General features: G+C 42.0%; 1 protein-coding gene across 1 annotated transcript in view; it reads left to right on the top strand.

The window, feature by feature from the left end:
- Positions 1-21,099, top strand: part of LOC124039065 (AT-rich interactive domain-containing protein 4B-like) — a 908,546-nt gene that overhangs the window by 34,214 nt on the left and 853,233 nt on the right. The window contains exon 7 of the mRNA XM_046354945.1: positions 4,458-4,549. Within this exon, the coding sequence (XP_046210901.1) occupies positions 4,458-4,549 (92 nt within the window). The remainder of the gene's footprint in view (positions 1-4,457; positions 4,550-21,099) is intronic.

The raw sequence follows: 21,099 nt of genomic DNA on the forward strand, positions 1-21,099 counted from the left end.
TCTATTATTATAAATGAACCAGTCACCTAACCTGTCTGTCTAGTGTTATAAATGAACCAGTCACCTAACCTGTCTGTCTATTATTATAAATGAACCAGTCACCTAACCTGTCTGTCTATTGTTATAAATGAACCAGTCACCTAACCTGTCTGTCTAGTGTTATAAATGAACCAGTCACCTAACCTGTCTGTCTAGTGTTATAAATGAACCAGTCACCTAACCTGTCTGTCTATTGTTATAAATGAACCAGTCACCTAACCTGTCTGTCTAGTGTTATAAATGAACCAGTCACCTAACCTGTCTGTCTAGTGTTATAAATTAACCAGTCACCTAACCTGTCTGTCTAGTGTTATAAATGAACCAGTCACCTAACCTGTCTGTCTATTGTTATAAATGAACCAGTCACCTAACCTGTCTGTCTATTGTTATAAATGAACCAGTCACCTAACCTGTCTGTCTATTGTTATAAATGAACCAGTCACCTAACCTGTCTGTCTATTGTTATAAATGAACCAGTCACCTAACCTGTCTGTCTATTGTTATAAATTAACCAGTCACCTAACCTGTCTGTCTATTGTTATAAATGAACCAGTCACCTAACCTGTCTGTCTATTGTTATAAATGAACCAGTCACCTAACCTGTCTGTCTATTGTTATAAATGAACCAGTCACCTAACCTGTCTGTCTATTGTTATAAATGAACCAGTCACCTAACCTGTCTGTCTAGTGTTATAAATGAACCAGTCACCTCTCAGCTCTAACCTGTCTGTCTATTGTTATAAATGAACCAGTCACCTAACCTGTCTGTCTATTGTTATAAATGAACCAGTCACCTAACCTGTCTATCTATTGTTATAAATGAACCAGTCACCTAACCTGTCTGTCTATTATTATAAATGAACCAGTCACCTAACCTGTCTGTCTAGTGTTATAAATGAACCAGTCACCTAACCTGTCTGTCTAGTGTTATAAATGAACCAGTCACCTAACCTGTCTGTCTAGTGTTATAAATGAACCAGTCACCTAACCTGTCTGTCTATTATTATAAATGAACCAGTCACCTAACCTGTCTGTCTATTGTTATAAATGAACCAGTCACCTAACCTGTCTGTCTATTGTTATAAATGAACCAGTCACCTAACCTGTCTGTCTATTATTATAAATGAACCAGTCACCTAACCTGTCTGTCTATTATTATAAATGAACCAGTCACCTAACCTGTCTGTCTATTGTTATAAATGAACCAGTCACCTCTCAGCTCTAACCTGTCTGTCTATTGTTAAAAATGAACCAGTCACCTAACCTGTCTGTCTATTGTTATAAATGAACCAGTCACCTAACCTGTCTGTCTATTGTTATAAATTAACCAGTCACCTAACCTGTCTGTCTATTATTATAAATGAACCAGTCACCTAACCTGTCTGTCTATTGTTATAAATGAACCAGTCACCTAACCTGTCTGTCTATTGTTATAAATGAACCAGTCACCTAACCTGTCTGTCTATTGTTATAAATGAACCAGTCACCTAACCTGTCTGTCTAGTGTTATAAATGAACCAGTCACCTCTCAGCTCTAACCTGTCTGTCTATTGTTATAAATGAACCAGTCACCTAACCTGTCTGTCTATTATTATAAATGAACCAGTCACCTAACCTGTCTGTCTAGTGTTATAAATGAACCAGTCACCTAACCTGTCTGTCTATTATTATAAATGAACCAGTCACCTAACCTGTCTCCTGTGTCTATTGTTATAAATGAACCAGTCACCTCTCAGCTCTAACCTGTCTGTCTATTGTTAAAAATGAACCAGTCACCTAACCTGTCTGTCTATTGTTATAAATGAACCAGTCACCTAACCTGTCTGTCTATTATTATAAATGAACCAGTCACCTAACCTGTCTGTCTAGTGTTATAAATGAACCAGTCACCTAACCTGTCTGTCTAGTGTTATAAATGAACCAGTCACCTAATAATATAATAATAATAATATATGCCATTTAGCAGACGCTTTTATCCAAAGCGACTTACAGTCATGTGTGCATACATTCTACGTAACCTGTCTGTCTATTGTTATAAATGAACCAGTCACCTAACCTGTCTGTCTATTGTTATAAATGAACCAGTCACCTAACCTGTCTGTCTATTGTTATAAATGAACCAGTCACCTAACCTGTCTGTCTATTGTTATAAATGAACCAGTCACCTAACCTGTCTGTCTAGTGTAATAAATGAACCAGTCACCTAACCTGTCTGTCTAGTGTTATAAATGAACCAGTCACCTCTCAGCTCTAACCTGTCTGTCTATTATTATAAATGAACCAGTCACCTAACCTGTCTGTCTATTGTTATAAATGAACCAGTCACCTAACCTGTCTGTCTATTGTTATAAATGAACCAGTCACCTCTCAGCTCTAACCTGTCTGTCTATTGTTATAAATGAACCAGTCACCTAACCTGTGTCTATTGTTATAAATGAACCAGTCACCTAACCTGTCTGTCTATTGTTATAAATGAACCAGTCACCTAACCTGTCTGTCTATTATTATAAATGAACCAGTCACCTAACCTGTCTCCCAGCTCTCTCTAACCTGTCCCCCAGCTCTCTCTAACCTGTCCCACAGCTCTCTCTAACCTGTCCCCCAGCTCGCTCTAACCTGTCCCCCAGCTCTAACATGTCTCCCAGCTCTAACATGTCTCCCAGCTCTAACATGTCTCCCAGCTCTAACATGTCTCCCAGCTCTAACCTGCCTCCCAGCTCTCTCTAACCTGTCCCACAGCTCTCTCTAACCTGTCCCACTGCTCTCTCTAACCTGTCCCACAGCTCTCTCTAACCTGTCTCCCAGCTCTCTCTAACCTGTCCCCCAGCTCTCTCTAACCTCTCCCCCAGCTCTCTCTAACCTGTCCCCCAGCTCTCTCTAATCTCTCCCCCAGCTCTCTCTAACCTCTCCCCCAGCTCTCTCTAACCTCTCCCCCAGCTCTCTCTAACCTGTCCCCCAGCTCTCTCTAACCTGTCCCCCAGCTCTAACCTGTCCCCCCCAGCTCTAACCTGTCTCCCAGCTCTAACCTGTCTCCCAGCTCTAACCTGTCTCCCAGCTCTAACCTGTCTCCCAGCTCTAACCTGTCTCCCAGCTCTCTCTAACCTGTCTCCCAGCTCTCTCTAACCTGTCTCCCAGCTCTCTCTAACCTGTCCCCCAGCTCTCTCTAACCTGTCCCCCAGTTCTCTCTAACCTGTCCCCCAGCTCTTTCTAACCTGTCTCCCAGCTCTCTCTAACCTGTCTCCCAGCTCTCTCTAACCTGTCCCCCAGCTCTCTCTAACCTGTCTCCCAGCTCTCTCTAACCTCTCCCCCAGCTCTCTCTAACCTGTCCCCCAGCTCTCTCTAACCTCTCCCCCAGCTCTCTCTAACCTGTCTCCCAGCTCTCTCTAACCTGTCTCCCAGCTCTCTCTAACCTGTCTCCCAGCTCTCTAACCTGTCTCCCAGCTCTCTCTAACCTGTCTCCCAGCTCTCTCTAACCTGTCTCCCAGCTCTCTCTAACCTGTCTCCCAGCTCTCTCTAACCTCTCCCCAGCTCTCTCTAACCTCTCCCCCAGCTCTCTCTAACCTCTCCCCAGCTCTCTCTAACCTGTCTCCCAGCTCTCTCTAACCTGTCTCCCAGCTCTCTCTAACCTGTCTCCCAGCTCTCTCTAACCTGTCTCCCGGCTCTCTCTAACCTGTCTCCCGGCTCTCTCTAACCTGTCTCCCGGCTCTCTCTAACCTGTCTCCCGGCTCTCTCTAACCTGTCTCCCAGCTCTCTCTAACCTGTCTCCCAGCTCTCTCTAACCTCTCCCCCAGCTCTCTCTAACCTCTCCCCCAGCTCTCTCTAACCTCTCCCCCAGCTCTCTCTAACCTGTCTCCCAGCTCTAACCTGTCTCCCAGCTCTAACCTGTCTCCCAGCTCTCTCTAACCTGTCTCCCAGCTCTCTCTAACCTCTCCCCAGCTCTCTCTAACCTCTCCCCCAGCTCTCTCTAACCTCTCCCCCAGCTCTCTCTAACCTGTCTCCCAGCTCTCTCTAACCTGTCTCCCAGCTCTCTCTAACCTGTCTCCCAGCTCTCTCTAACCTGTCTCCCAGCTCTCTCTAACCTGTCTCCCAGCTCTCTCTAACCTGTCTCCCAGCTCTCTCTAACCTGTCTCCCAGCTCTCTAACCTGTCTCCCAGCTCTCTCTAACCTGTCTCCCAGCTCTCTAACCTGTCTCCCAGCTCTCTCTAACCTGTCCCCCCCAGCTCTAACCTGTCCCCCAACTCTAACCTGTCCCCCAGCTCTATCCTGTCCCCCAGCTCTAACCTGTCCCCCAACTCTAACCTGTCCCCCAGCTCTAACCTGTCCCCCAGCTCTAACCTGTCCCCCAACTCTAACCTGTCCCCCAACTCTAACCTGTCCCCCAGCTCTAACCTGCTGTTTGCTGTTGGTCTCTGTTCCAGACACTAGATCGCCTTCCTCTCACCAACCCTGAGCACTTCGGCACTCCTGTCATCGGCAGGAAGGGGAACCGGGGACGCAGGTCCAATCCAGTGTGAGTATCTGGTCTCATGACCCACCTGTCTGTCTGTTGTAAGCTGTTCACACTGGGCTGAGGATAGGGCGTTTTGTTGTTGTTGTTAGGTAGCGTCAGGTAGCATTATTGAGCGCTAGTTGGCTGTATCTTCGGCATCCTATAGCCTGTTGTTGTTGTTGTCAGGTAGCGCCAGGTAGCATTATTGAGCGCTAGTTGGCTGTATCTTCGGCATCCTATAGCCTGCTGTTGTTGTTGTCAGGTAGCGCCAGGTAGCATTATTGAGCGCTAGTTGGCTGTATCTTCGGCATCCTATAGCCTGTTGTTGTCAGGTAGCGCCAGGTAGCATTATTGAGCGCTAGTTGGCTGTATCTTCGGCATCCTATAGCCTGTTGTTGTTGTTGTCAGGTAGCGCCAGGTAGCATTATTGAGCGCTAGTTGGCTGTATCTTCGGCATCCTATAGCCTGTTGTTGTTGTTGTCAGGTAGCGCCAGGTAGCATTATTGAGCGCTAGTTGGCTGTATCTTCGGCATCCTATAGCCTGTTGTTGTCAGGTAGCGCCAGGTAGCATTATTGAGCGCTAGTTGGCTGTATCTTCGGCATCCTATAGCCTGTTGTTGTCAGGTAGCGCCAGGTAGCATTATTGAGCGCTAGTTGGCTGTATCTTCGGCATCCTATAGCCTGTTGTTGTCAGGTAGCGCCAGGTAGCATTATTGAGCGCTAGTTGGCTGTATCTTCGGCATCCTATAGCCTGTTGTTGTCAGGTAGCGCCAGGTAGCATTATTGAGCGCTAGTTGGCTGTATCTTCGGCATCCTATAGCCTGTTGTCAGGTAGCGCAGGTAGCATTATTGAGCGCTAGTTGGCTGTATCTTCGGCATCCTATAGCCTGTTGTCAGGTAGCGCCAGGTAGCATTATTGAGCGCTAGTTGGCTGTATCTTCGGCATCCTATAGCCTGTTGTCAGGTAGCGTCAGGTAGCATTATTGAGCGCTAGTTGGCTGTATCTTCGGCATCCTATAGCCTGTTTTGTTGTTGTTAGGTAGCATTTATTGAGTGCTAGTTGGCTGCATCTTCAGCATCCTATAGCCTGTTGTTGTTAGGTAGCATTAGGGAGTGCTAGTTGGCTGCATCTTCAGCATCCTATAGCCTGTTGTTGTTAGGTAGCATTAGGGAGTGCTAGTTGGCTGCATCTTCAGCATCCTATAGCCTTTTGTTGTTAGGTAGCATTAGGGAGTGCTAGTTGGCTGTATCTTCGGCATCCTATAGCCTGTTGTTGTTAGGTAGCATTAGGGAGTGCTAGTTGGCTGTATCTTCAGCATCCTATAGCCTGTTGTTGTTAGGTAGCATTAGGGAGTGCTAGTTGGCTGCATCTTCAGCATCCTATAGCCTGTTGTTGTTAGGTAGCATTAGGGAGTGCTAGTTGGCTGTATCTTCAGCATCCTATAGCCTGTTGTTGTTAGGTAGCATTAGGGAGTGCTAGTTGGCTGCATCTTCAGCATCCTATAGCCTTTTGTTGTTAGGTAGCATTAGGGAGTGCTAGTCGGCTGTATCTTCAGCATCCTATAGCCTGTTGTTGTTAGGTAGCATTAGGGAGTGCTAGTCGGCTGTATCTTCGGCATCCTATAGCTAGTTCTCCATTTTCTTTTAAATAGTGAGCCAACATGTAGTTATATTTCCATGACTGATCCGAACTCGTTTTCACTGCTCTCTGTCCTCTTTCTGCTACAGACACACCATATAGTGATTCATCAAATCACAATAAAATTGGCGTATTGAATCGCAGTACATATATAATGGTAAGAATCACAGTACGTATCGGCACCTAAGTATGGTGACTGTATCATGAGGTTCCCTGGCAATTCCCAGTCCTACTTAGTAAATAGGTCCACAGACGATGCAATCTCAACCACACTGCACACTGCCCTAACCCACCTGGACAAGAGGAATACCTATGTGAGAATGCTGTTCATCGACTACAGCTCGGCATTCAACACCATAGTACCCTCCAAGCTCGTCATCAAGCTCGAGACCCTGGGTCTCGACCCCGCCCTGTGCAACTGGGTACTGGACTTCCTGACGGGCCGCCCCCAGGTGGTGAGGGTAGGCAACAACATCTCCTCCCCGCTGATCCTCAACACGGGGCCCCACAAGGGTGCGTTCTGAGCCCTCTCCTGTACTCCCTGTTCACCCACGACTGCGTGGCCACGCACGCCTCCAACTCAATCATCAAGTTTGCGGACGACACAACAGTGGTAGGCTTGATTACCAACAACGACGAGACGGCCTACAGGGAGGAGGTGAGGGCCCTTGGAGTGTGGTGTCAGGAAAATAACCTCACACTCAACGTCAACAAAACTAAGGAGATGATTGTGGACTTCAGGAAACAGCAGAGGGAACACCCCTATCCACATCGATGGAACAGTAGTGGAGAGGGTAGCTAGTTTTAAGTTCCTCGGCATACACATCACAGACAAACTGAATTGGTCCACTCACACTGACAGCGTCGTGAAGAAGCGCAGCAGCGCCTATTCAACCTCAGGAGGCTGAAGAAATTCGGCTTGTCACCAAAAGCACTCACAAACTTCTACAGATGCACAATCGAGAGCATCCTGACGGGCTGTATCACCGCCTGGTACGGCAACTGCTCCGCCCTCAACCGTAAGGCTCTCCAGAGGGTAGTGAGGACTGCACAACGCATCACCGGGGCAAACTACCTGCCCTCCAGGACACCTACACCACCCGTTGTTACAGGAAGGCCATAAAGATCATCAAGGACATCAACCACCCGAACCACTGCCTGTTCACCCCGCTATCATCCAGAAGGCGAGGTCAGTACAGGTGCATCAAAGCTGGGACCGAGAGACTGAAAAACAGCTTCTATCTCAAGGCCATCAGACTGTTAAATAGCCACCACTAACATTGAGTGGCTGCTGCCAACACACTGTCATTGACACTGACCCAACTCCAGCCATTTTAATAATGGGAATTGATGGGAAATGATGTAAATATATCACTAGCCACTTTAAACAATGCTACCTTATATAATGTTACTTACCCTACATTATTCATCTCATATACATATGTATATACTGTACTCTACAACATCGACTGCATCCTTATGTAACACATGTATCACTAGCCACTTTAACTATGCCACTTTGTTTACTTTGTCTACATACTCATCTCATATGTATATACTGTACTCGATACCATCTACTGTATGCTGCTCTGTACCATCACTCATTCATATATCCTTATGTACATGTTCCTTATCCCCTTACACTGTGTATAAGACAGTAGTTTTGGAATTGTTAGTTAGATTACTTGTTGGTTATCACTGCATTGTCGGAACTAGAAGCACAAGCATTTCGCTACACTCGCATTAACATCTGCTAACCATGTGTATGTGACAATAAAATTTGATTTGATTTGATTTTGATTTGATTTTTAATACCAGTGCTGAGCTAAACGTTACTTGGATAATACATGCTAGGTAAAGCTCCACCTTATCTCAGTTCACTGGTCACGATGGCAACACCCATCCGTAGCACGCGCTCCAGCAGGTGTATCTCACTGATCATCCCTAAAGCCAACGCCTCATTTGGCCGCCTTTCCTTCCAGTACTCTGCTGCCTGTGACTGGAACGAATTGCAAAAATCGCTGAAGTTGGAGACTTTCATCTCCCTCACCAACTTCAAACATCAGCTATCTGAGCAGCTAACTGAATTATTCGCCTACCTCCTCATGCATTTTGCACACATTGTATATAGACTGACCCTTTTTTTTCTACTGTGTTATTGACTTGTTAATTGTTTACTCCATGTGTAACTCTGTGTTGTTGTTTTCTCCATGTGTAACTCTGTGTTGTCTGTTCACACTGCTATGCTTTATCTTGGCCAGGTCACAGTTGCAATTGAGAACTTGTTCTCAACTAGCCTACCTGGTTAAATAAAGGTGAAAAAAAAAAAAAAAAAAATAAATAAAATACTTGGATGAAGGAATGAGATGCCTGCAGATGGAATAGTTATACCCTGATCCTGGGAGGTAGACATTCCAGGGAATCGAGCCGGCCAGGGCTGGAATCTGCAGTTAATTGGGAATCCTTCTGGTTGGCTGGTGGCTAATCCTCAAAAATGGCGTTAGTTTTTTAGATACCCCTACCCGGGGTATAACAAAGCACAACCATGTCTTTCCATATCTCTAAGGTCACCCATATATGAAATGGATGGTTGTGGGGGGGGGGGGGGTGTTGAGCTCAGGTAACCCAATATTGCAAGCTCTGATATTGCTAAAATGTGGAAATACAAGTAGTCAATTGTCTGCCCTACGTAAACAAACAGCATTAGGATATCTTCATGTGTTGAGGAAATACAGACCTGTAAACACGTACAATAGGTTGAAATATCAACTATGAATTTTTATGATGAATGTACACTTGAATTTTGGTAGCTGTTCAATAGCTGATTAGATAGTACTGTACTGTTGGAGCTAGGAACACAAAGCATTTCAATTTGCTCTTGTTCAGTGCTGTATGGTCCAATATGTCTGCCTGACTCAAACATCACCTTCTTCTGGCTCACTGCATTTGTGATGCACATTGGGATGTTCTGGTGCTCTTATCCTGTTTGGGTTGAGCTGACACATTGAGATGTTCTGGTGCTCTTATCCTGTTTGGGTTGAGCTGACACATTGAGATGTTCTGGTGCTCTTATCCTGTTTGGGTTGAGCTGACACATTGGGATGTTCTGGTGCTCTTATCCTGTTTGGGTTGAGCTGACACATTGAGATGTTCTGGTGCTCTTATCCTGTTTGGGTTGAGCTGACACATTGAGATGTTCTGGTGCTCTTATCCTGTTTGGGTTGAGCTGACACATTGAGATGTTCTGGTGCTCTTATCCTGTTTGGGTTGAGCTGACACATTGAGATGTTCTGGTGCTCTTATCCTGTTTGGGTTGAGCTGACACATTGAGATGTTCTGGTGCTCTTATCCTGTTTGGGTTGAGCTGACACATTGAGATGTTCTGGTGCTCTTATCCTGTTTGGGTTGAGCTGACACATTGAGATGTTCTGGTGCTCTTATCCTGTTTGGGTTGAGCTGACACATTGAGATGTTCTGGTGCTCTTATCCTGTTTGGGTTGAGCTGACACATTGAGATGTTCTGGTGCTCTTATCCTGTTTGGGTTGAGCTGACACATTGAGATGTTCTGGTGCTCTTATCCTGTTTGGGTTGAGCTGACACATTGAGATGTTCTGGTGCTCTTATCCTGTTTGGGTTGAGCTGACACATTGAGATGTTCTGGTGCTCTTATCCTGTTTGGGTTGAGCTGACACATTGAGATGTTCTGGTGCTCTTATCCTGTTTGGGTTGAGCTGACACATTGAGATGTTCTGGTGCTCTTATCCTGTTTGGGTTGAGCTGACACATTGAGATGTTCTGGTGCTCTTATCCTGTTTGGGTTGAGCTGACACATTGAGATGTTCTGGTGCTCTTATCCTGTTTGGGTTGAGCTGACACATTGAGATGTTCTGGTGCTCTTATCCTGTTTGGGTTGAGCTGACACATTGAGATGTTCTGGTGCTCTTATCCTGTTTGGGTTGAGCTGACACATTGAGATGTTCTGGTGACATGAGTCTTCAGTAAAGACTTAAAGGCTGAGACCGAGTTTGCGTCAGAGAGATAGGTAGGAGCAAGCCCATGTAATGCTTTGTAGGTTAGCAGTAAAACCTTGAAATCAGCCCTTGCTTTGACAGGAAGCCAGTGTAGGGAGGCTAGCACTGGAGTAATATGATCACATTTTTTGGTTCTAGTCAGGATTCTAGCAGCCGTATTTAGCACTAACTGAAGTTTATTTAGTGCTTTATCCAACCTGACAGCTCATAAGGCAGGTTGTCATTATAATGAACCAACAACCTGACAACCTGACAGCTCATAAGGCAGGTTGTCACTACAACGAACCAACAACCTGACAGCTCATAAGGCAGGTTGTCACTACAACAAACCAACAACCTGACAGCTCATAAGGCAGGTTGTCACTACAACGAACCAACAACCTGACAGCTCATAAGGCAGGTTGTCACTACAACAAACCAACAACCTGACAGCTCATAAGGTAGTTTGTCATTACAATGAACCAACAACCTGACAGCTCATAAGGCAGGTTGTCACTATAATGAACCAACAACCTGACAGCTCATAAGGCAGGTTGTCACTACAATGAACCAACAACCTGACAGCTCATAAGGCAGGTTGTCACTACAACAAACCAACAACCTAACAGCTCATAAGGCAGGTTGTCACTACAAAGAACCAACAACCTGACAGCTCATAAGGTAGTTTGTCACTACAAAGAACCAACAACCTGACAGCTCATAAGGCAGGTTGTCACTACAATTAACCAACAACCTGACAGCTCATAAGGCAGGTTGTCACTACAATTAACCAACAACCTGACAGCTCATAAGGTAGTTTGTCACTACAATTAACCAACAACCTGACAGCTCATAAGGCAGGTTGTCACTACAATTAACCAACAACCTGACAGCTCATAAGGCAGGTTGTCACGACAATTAACCAACAACCTGACAGCTCATAAGGCACGTTGTCACTACAATTAACCAACAACCTGACAGCTCATAAGGCAGGTTGTCACTACAAAGAACCAACAACCTGACAGCTCATAAGGTAGTTTGTCACTACAATTAACCAACAACCTGACAGCTCATAAGGCAGGTTGTCACTACAAAGAACCAACAACCTGACAGCTCATAAGGCAGGTTGTCACTACAAAGAACCAACAACCTGACAGCTCATAAGGCAGGTTGTCACTACAACAACCTAACAGAAACCAACAACCTGACAGCTCATAAGGCAGGTTGTCACTACAACAAACCAACAACCTGACAGCTCATAAGGCAGGTTGTCACTACAAAGAACCAACAACCTGACAGCTCATAAGGCAGGTTGTCACTACAAAGAACCAACAACCTGACAGCTCATAAGGCAGGTTGTCACTTCACACGAACCAACAACCTGACAGCTCATAAGGCAGGTCGTCACTATAATGAACCAACAACCTGACAGCTCATAAGGCAGGTTGTCACTACACACGAACCAACAACCTGACAGCTCATAAGGCAGGTTGTCACTATAATGAACCAACAACCTGACAGCTCATAAGGCAGGTTGTCACTACAACGAACCAACAACGTGACAGCTCATAAGGCAGGTTGTCACTACAATGAACCAACAACCTGACAGCTCATAAGGCAGGTTGTCACTAAATGAACCAACAACCTGACAGCTCATAAGGCAGGTTGTCACTACAACGAACCAACAACGTGACAGCTCATAAGGCAGGTTGTCACTACAACGAACCAACAACGTGACAGCTCATAAGGCAGGTTGTCACTACAACGAACCAACAACCTGACAGCTCATAAGGCAGGTTGTCACTATAATGAACCAACAACCTGACAGCTCATAAGACAGGTTGTCACTACAACGAACCAACAACGTGACAGCTCATAAGGCAGGTTGTCACTACAACGAACCAACAACCTGACAGCTCATAAGGCAGGTTGTCACTATAATGAACCAACAACCTGACAGCTCATAAGGCAGGTTGTCACTATAATGAACCAACAACCTGACAGCTCAGTGACAACCTGCCTAATAATGAACCAACAACCTGACAGCTCATGAAGCAGGTTGTCACTACCAATGAACCAACAACCTGACAGCTCATAAGGTAGTTTGTCACTACCAACGAACCAACAACCTGACAGCTCATAAGGCAGGTTGTCACTACCATGAACCAACAACCTAACAGCTCATAAGGCAGGTTGTCACAACCACGAACCAACTGTAGTAATCTGTAGTGACCATATAACCAGGTGACAGCCATATATACTGTCAGGTGTGTGGCCATATATACTGTAATCTGTAGTGGCCATATATACTGTCAGGTGTAGTGGCCATATATACTGTAATCTGTAGTGACCATATATACTGTAATCTGTAGTGGCCATATATACTGTAATCTGTAGTGGCCATATATACTGTCAGGTGTAGTGGCCATATATACTGTAATCTGTAGTGGCCATATATACTGTAATCTGTATTGACCATATATACTGTAATCTGTAGTGGCCATATATACTGTAATCTGTAGTGGCCATATATACTGTAATCTGTAGTGACCATATATACTGTAATCTGTAGTGGCCATATATACTGTAATCTGTAGTGGCCATATATACTGTAATCTGTAGTGACCACATATACTGTCAGGTGTAGTGGCCATATATACTGTAATCTGTAACCATATATATGTAATCTGTAGTGGCTATATATTGTAATCTGTAGTGACCATATATACTGTAATCTGTAGTGGCCATATATACTGTAATCTGTAGAGACCATATATACTGTAATCTGTAGTCCATATATACTGTAATCTGTAGTGGCCATATATACTGTAATCTGTAGTGGCCATATATACCAATCTGTAGTGGCCATATATACTGTAATCTGTAGTGGCCATATATACTGTCAGGTGTAGGTGCCATATATACTGTCAGGTGTAGTGGCCATATATACTGTAATCTGTAGTGACCATATATACTGTAATCTGTAGTGGCCATATATACTGTCAGGTGTAGTGGCCATATATACTGTAATCTGTAGTGGCCATATATACTGTAATCTGTAGTGGCCATATATACTATCAGGTGTAGTGGCCATATATACTGTAATCTATAGTGGCCATATATACGGTCTGTAGTGGCCATATATACTGTCAGGTGTAGTGGCCATATATACTGTCAGGTGTAGTGGCCATATATACTGTAATCTGTAGTGGCCATATATACTGTCAGGTGTAGTGACCATATATACTGTAATCTGTAGTGGCCATATATATTGTAATATGTAGTGTCCATATATACTGTAATCTGTAGTGGCCATATATACTGTCAGGTGTAGTGGCCATATATACTGTAATCTGTAGTGACCATATATACTGTAATCTGTAGTGGCCATATATACTGTCAGGTGTAGTGGCCATATATACTGTAATCTGTAGTGGCCATATATACTGTCAGGTGTAGTGGCCATATATACTGTAATCTGTAGTGGCCATATATACTGTAATCTGTAGTGGCCATATATACTATCAGGTGTAGTGACCATATATACTGTAATCTGTAGTGGCCATATATACTGTCATCTATAGTGGCCATATATACTGTAATCTGTAGTGGCCATATATACTGTAATCTGTAGTGGCCATATATACTTTCAGGTGTAGTGGCCATATATACTGTCAGGTGTAGTGGCCATATATACTGTCAGGTGTAGTGGCCATATATACTGTAATCTGTAGTGGCCATATATACTGTCAGGTGTAGTGGCCATATATACTGTCAATCTGTAGTGGCCATATATACTGTCAGGTGTAGTGGCTATATATGCTGTCAGGTGAAGTGGCCATATATACTGTAATCTGTAGTGGCCATATATACTGTAATCTGTAGTGGCCATATATACTGTCTGTAGTGACCATATATACTGTAATCTGTAGTGGCCATATATACTGTAATCTGTAGTGGCCATATATACTGTCAGGTGTAGTGACCATATATACTGTAATCTGTAGTGGCCATATATACTGTAATCTGTAGTGGCCATATATACTGTAATCTGTAATGGCCATATATACTGTAATCTGTAGTGGCCATATATACTGTAATCTGTAGTGGCCATATATACTGTAATCTGTAGTGGCCATATATACTGTAATCTGTAGTGGCCATATATACTGTCAGGTGTAGTGGCCATATATACTGTCAGGTGTAGTGGCCATATATACTGTAATCTGTAGTGACCATATATACTGTAATCTGTAGTGGCCATATATACTGTAATCTGTAGTGACCATATATACTGTAATCTGTAGTGGCCATATATACTGTAATCTGTAGTGGCCATATATACTGTAATCTGTAGTGGCCATATATACTGTAATCTGTAGTGGCCATATATACTGTAATCTGTAGTGGCCATATATACTGTAATCTGTAGTGGCCATATATACTGTCAGGTGTAGTGGCCATATATACTGTAATCTGTAGTGACCATATATACTGTAATCTGTAGTGACCATATATACTGTAATCTGTAGTGACCATATATACTGTAATCTGTAGTGACCATATATACTGTAATCTGTAGTGGCCATATATACTGTAATCTGTAGTGGCCATATATACTGTAATCTGTAGTGGCCATATATTCTGTAATGTGTAGTGACCATATATACTGTAATCTGTAGTGGCCATATATACTGTAATCTGTAGTGACCATATATACTGTAATGTGTAGTGGCCATATATACTGTAATCTGTAGTGGCCATATATTATGTAATCTGTAGTGACCATATATACTGTAATCTGTAGTGGCCATATATACTGTAATCTGTAGTGGCCATATATACTGTAATCTGTAGTGGCCATATATACTGTAATCTGTAGTGACCATATATACTGTAATCTGTAGTGACCATATATACTGTAATCTGTAGTGACCATATATACTGTAATCTGTAGTGACCATATATACTGTAATCTGTAGTGGCCATATATACTGTAATCTGTAGTGACCATATATACTGTAATCTGTAGTGGCCATATATACTGTAATCTGTAGTGACCATATATACTGTATTATTAATCTGTAGTGGCCATATATACTGTAATCTGTAGTGGCCATATATACTGTAATCTGTAGTGGCCATATATACTATCAGGTGTAGTGGCCATATATACTGTAATCTGTAGTGACCATATATACTGTAATCTGTAGTGGCCATATATACTGTAATCTGTAGTGGCCATATATACTGTAATCTGTAGTGGCCATATATACGGTCAGGTGTAGTGGCCATATATGCTGTCAGGTGTAGTGGCCATATATACTGTCAGGTGTAGTGGCCATATATACTGTAATCTGTAGTGGCCATATATACTGTAATCTGTAGTGACCATGTAATCTGTAGTGATATACTGTATTATTAATCTGTAGTGGCCATATATACTGTAATCTGTAGTGGCCATATATACTGTAATCTGTAGTGGCCATATATACTGTAGTGGCCATATATACTGTAATCTGTAGTGACCATATATACTGTAATCTGTAGTGGCCATATATACTGTAATCTGAAGTGACCATATATACTGTAATCTGTAGTGGCCATATATACTGTAATCTGTAGTGGCCATATATACTGTCAGGTGTAGTGGCCATATATACTGTCAGGTGTAGTGGCCATATATACTGTAATCTGTAGTGACCATATATACTGTAATCTGTAGTGACCATATATACTGTAATCTGTAGTGGCCATATATACTGTAATCTGTAGTGACCATATATACTGTAATCTGTAGTGACCATATATACTGTAATCTGTAGTGGCCATATATACTGTAATCTGTAGTGGCCATATATACTGTAATCTGTAGTGGCCATATATACTGTCAGGTGTAGTGGCCATATATACTGTCAGGTGTAGTGGCCATATATACTGTAATCTGTAGTGACCATATATACTGTAATCTGTAGTGGCCATATATACTGTCAGGTGTAGTGGCCATATATACTGTAATCTGTAGTGGCCATATATACTGTAATCTGTAGTGGCCATATATACTATCAATCTGTAGTGGCCATATATACTGTAATCTGTAGTGGCCATATATACTGTCAGGTGTAGTGGCCATATATACTGTCAGGTGTAGTGGCCATATATACTGTCAGGTGTAGTGGCCATATATACTGTAGGTCTGTAGTGGCCATATATACTGTAATCTGTAGTGACCATATATACTGTAATCTGTAGTGGCCATATATACTGTAATCTGTAGTGGCCATATATACTGTAATCTGTAGTGGCCATATATACTGTCATCTGTAGTGGCCATATATACTGTAATCTGTAGTGACCATATATACTGTAATCTGTAGTGGCCATATATACTGTCAGGTGTAGTGGCCATATATACTGTAATCTGTAGTGGCCATATATACTGTCAGGTGTAGTGGCCATATATACTGTAATCTGTAGTGGCCATATATACTGTAATCTGTAGTGGCCATATATACTATCAGGTGTAGTGACCATATATACTGTAATCTGTAGTGGCCATATATACTGTCATCTATAGTGGCCATATATACTGTAATCTGTAGTGGCCATATATACTGTAATCTGTAGTGGCCATATATACTTTCAGGTGTAGTGGCCATATATACTGTCAGGTGTAGTGGCCATATATACTGTCAGGTGTAGTGGCCATATATACTGTAATCTGTAGTGGCCATATATACTGTCATGTAGTGGCCATATATACTGTAGGTGTAGTGGCCATATATACTGTCAGGTGTAGTGGCTATATATGCTGTCAGGTGAAGTGGCCATATATACTGTAATCTGTAGTGGCCATATATACTGTAATCTGTAGTGGCCGTATATACTGTCAGGTGTAGTGACCATATATACTGTAATCTGTAGTGGCCATATATACTGTAATCTGTAGTGGCCATATATACTGTCAGGTGTAGTGACCATATATACTGTAATCTGTAGTGGCCATATATACTGTAATCTGTAGTGGCCATATATAATGTAATCTGTAGTGGCCATATATACTGTAATCTGTAGTGGCCATATATACTATCAGGTGTAGTGGCCATATATACTGTCAGGTGTAGTGGCCATATATACGGTCAGGTGTAGTGGCCATATATACTGTAATCTGTAGTGGCCATATATACGGTCAGGTGTAGTGGCCATATATGCTGTCAGGTGTAGTGGCCATATATACTGTAATCTGTAGTGGCCATATATACTGTAATCTGTAGTGGCCATATATACTGTAATCTGTAGTGGCCATATATACTGTCAGGTGTAGTGGCCATATATACTGTCAGGTGTAGTGGCCATATATACTGTCAGGTGTAGTGGCCATATATACTGTCAGGTGTAGTGGCCATATATACTGTCAGGTGTAGTGGCCATATATACTGTCAGGTGTAGTGGCCATATATACTGTAATCTGTAGTGGCCATATATACTGTAATCTATAGTGGCCATATATACGGTCAGGTGTAGTGGCCATATATACTGTCAGGTGTAGTGACCATATATACTGTAATCTGTAGTGGCCATATACACTGTAATCTGTAATGGCCATATATACTGTAATCTGTAGTGGCCATATATACTGTAATCTGTAGTGGCCATATATACTGTAATCTGTAGTGGCCATATATACTGTAATCTGTAGTGGCCATATATACTGTCAGGTGTAGTGGCCATATATGCTGTCAGGTGTAGTGGCCATATATGCTGTAATCTGTAGTGACCATATATACTGTAATCTGTAGTGACAATATATACTGTAATCTGTAGTGACCATATATACTGTAATCTGTAGTGGCCATATATACTGTAATCTGTAGTGGCCATATATACTGTAATCTGTAGTGGCCATATATACTGTAATCTGTAGTGGCCATATATACTGTAATCTGTAGTGGCCATATATACTGTAATCTGTAGTGGCTATATATACTGTCAGGTGTAGTGGCCATATATACTGTAATCTGTAGTGACCATATATACTGTAATCTGTAGTGACCATATATACTGTAATCTGTAGTGACCATATATACTGTAATCTGTAGTGACCATATATACTGTAATCTGTAGTGGCCATATATACTGTAATGTGTAGTGGCCATATATACTGTAATCTGTAGTGGCCATATATTCTGTAATGTGTAGTGACCATATATACTGTAATCTGTAGTGGCCATATATACTGTAATCTGTAGTGACCATATATACTGTAATGTGTAGTGGCCATATATACTGTAATCTGTAGTGGCCATATATTATGTAATCTGTAGTGACCATATATACTGTAATCTGTAGTGACCATATATACTGTAATCTGTAGTGGCCATATATACTGTAATCTGTAGTGACCATATATACTGTAATCTGTAGTGACCATATATACTGTAATCTGTAGTGACCATATATACTGTAATCTGTAGTGACCATATATACTGTAATCTGTAGTGACCATATATACTGTAATCTGTAGTGGCCATATATACTGTAATCTGTAGTGACCATATATACTGTAATCTGTAGTGGCCATATATACTGTAATCTGTAGTGACCATATATACTGTAATCTGTAGTGGCCATATATACTGTAATCTGTAGTGGCCATATATACTGTAATCTGTAGTGGCCATATATACTATCAGGTGTAGTGGCCATATATACTGTAATCTGTAGTGACCATATATACTGTAATCTGTAGTGACCATATATACTGTAATCTGTAGTGGCCATATATACTGTAATCTGTAGTGGCCATATATACTGTCATCTGTAGTGGCCATATATACTGTCAGGTGTAGTGGCCATATATACTGTCAGGTGTAGTGGCCATATATACTGTAATCTGTAGTGGCCATATATACTGTAATCTGTAGTGACCATATATACTGTAATCTGTAGTGGCCATATATACTGTAATCTGTAGTGGCCATATATACTGTAATCTGTAGTGGCCATATATACTATCAGGTGTAGTGGCCATATATACTGTAATCTGTAGTGACCATATATACTGTAATCTGTAGTGGCCATATATACTGTAATCTGTAGTGGCCATATATACTGTAATCTGTAGTGGCCATATATACGGTCAGGTGTAGTGGCCATATATGCTGTCAGGTGTAGTGGCCATATATACTGTCAGGTGTAGTGGCCATATATACTATCAGGTGTAGTGGCCATATATACTGTAATCTATAGTGGCCATATATACGGTCAGGTGTAGTGGCCATATATACTGTCAGGTGTAGTGACCATATATACTGTAATCTGTAGTGGCCATATATACTGTAATCTGTAGTGGCCATATATACTGTAATCTGTAGTGGCCATATATACTGTAATCTGTAGTGGCCATATATACTGTAATCTGTAGTGACCATATATACTGTAATCTGTAGTGACCATATATACTGTAATCTGTAGTGGCCATATATACTGTAATCTGTAGTGACCATATATACTGTAATCTGAAGTGACCATATATACTGTAATCTGTAGTGGCCATATATACTGTAATCTGTAGTGGCCATATATACTGTCAGGTGTAGTGGCCATATATGCTGTCAGGTGTAGTGGCCATATATGCTGTAATCTGTAGTGACCATATATACTGTAATCTGTAGTGACCATATATACTGTAATCTGTAGTGGCCATATATACTGTAATCTGTAGTGACCATATATACTGTAATCTGTAGTGACCATATATACTGTAATCTGTAGTGGCCATATATACTGTAATCTGTAGTGGCCATATATACTGTAATCTGTAGTGGCCATATATACTGTAATCTGTAGTGGCCATATATACTGTCAGGTGTAGTGGCCATATATACTGTAATCTGTAGTGACCATATATACTGTAATCTGTAGTGGCCATATATACTGTAATCTGTAGTAATCTGTAGTGCCATATATACTGTCAGGTGTAGTGGCCATATATACTGTAAAATGTAGTGACCATATATACTGTAATCTGTAGTGGCCATATATACTGTCAGGTGTAGTGGCCATATATACTGTCAGGTGTAGTGGCCATATATACTGTAATCTGTAGTGACCATATATACTGTAATCTGTAGTGGCCATATATACTGTAATCTGTAGTGACCATATATACTGTAATCTGTAGTGACCATATATACTGTAATCTGTAGTGGCCATATATACTGTAATCTGTAGTGGCCATATATACTGTAATCTGTAGTGGCCATATATACTGTAATCTGTAGTGGCCATATATACTGTCAGGTGTAGTGGCCATATATACTGTAATCTGTAGTTACCATATATACTGTAATCTGTAGTGACCATATATACTGTAATCTGTAGTGGCCATATATACTGTAATCTGTAGTGGCCATATATACTGTCAGGTGTAGTGGCCATATATACTGTAAAATGTAGTGACCATATATACTGTAATCTGTAGTGGCCATATATACTGTCAGGTGTAGTGGCCATATATACTGTCAGGTGTAGTGGCCATATATACTGTAATCTGTAGTGGCCATATATACTGTAATCTGTAGTGACCATATATACTGTAATCTGTAGTGGCCATATATACTGTCAGGTGTAGTGGCCATATATACTGTAGTCTGTAGTGGCCATATATACTGTCAGGTGTAGTGGCCATATATACTGTAATCTGTAGTGGCCATATATACTGTAATCTGTAGTGGCCATATATACTGTAATCTGTAGTGGCCATATATACTATCAGGTGTAGTGGCCATATATACTGTAATCTGTAGTGACCATATATACTGTAATCTGTAGTGGCCATATATACTGTAATCTGTAGTGGCCATATATACTGTCAGGTGTAGTGGCCATATATACTGTAAAATGTAGTGACCATATATAC

This window comes from Oncorhynchus gorbuscha, linkage group LG07 (assembly GCF_021184085.1).
Source record: "Oncorhynchus gorbuscha isolate QuinsamMale2020 ecotype Even-year linkage group LG07, OgorEven_v1.0, whole genome shotgun sequence".
NCBI classification, from domain to species: domain Eukaryota; kingdom Metazoa; phylum Chordata; class Actinopteri; order Salmoniformes; family Salmonidae; genus Oncorhynchus; species Oncorhynchus gorbuscha.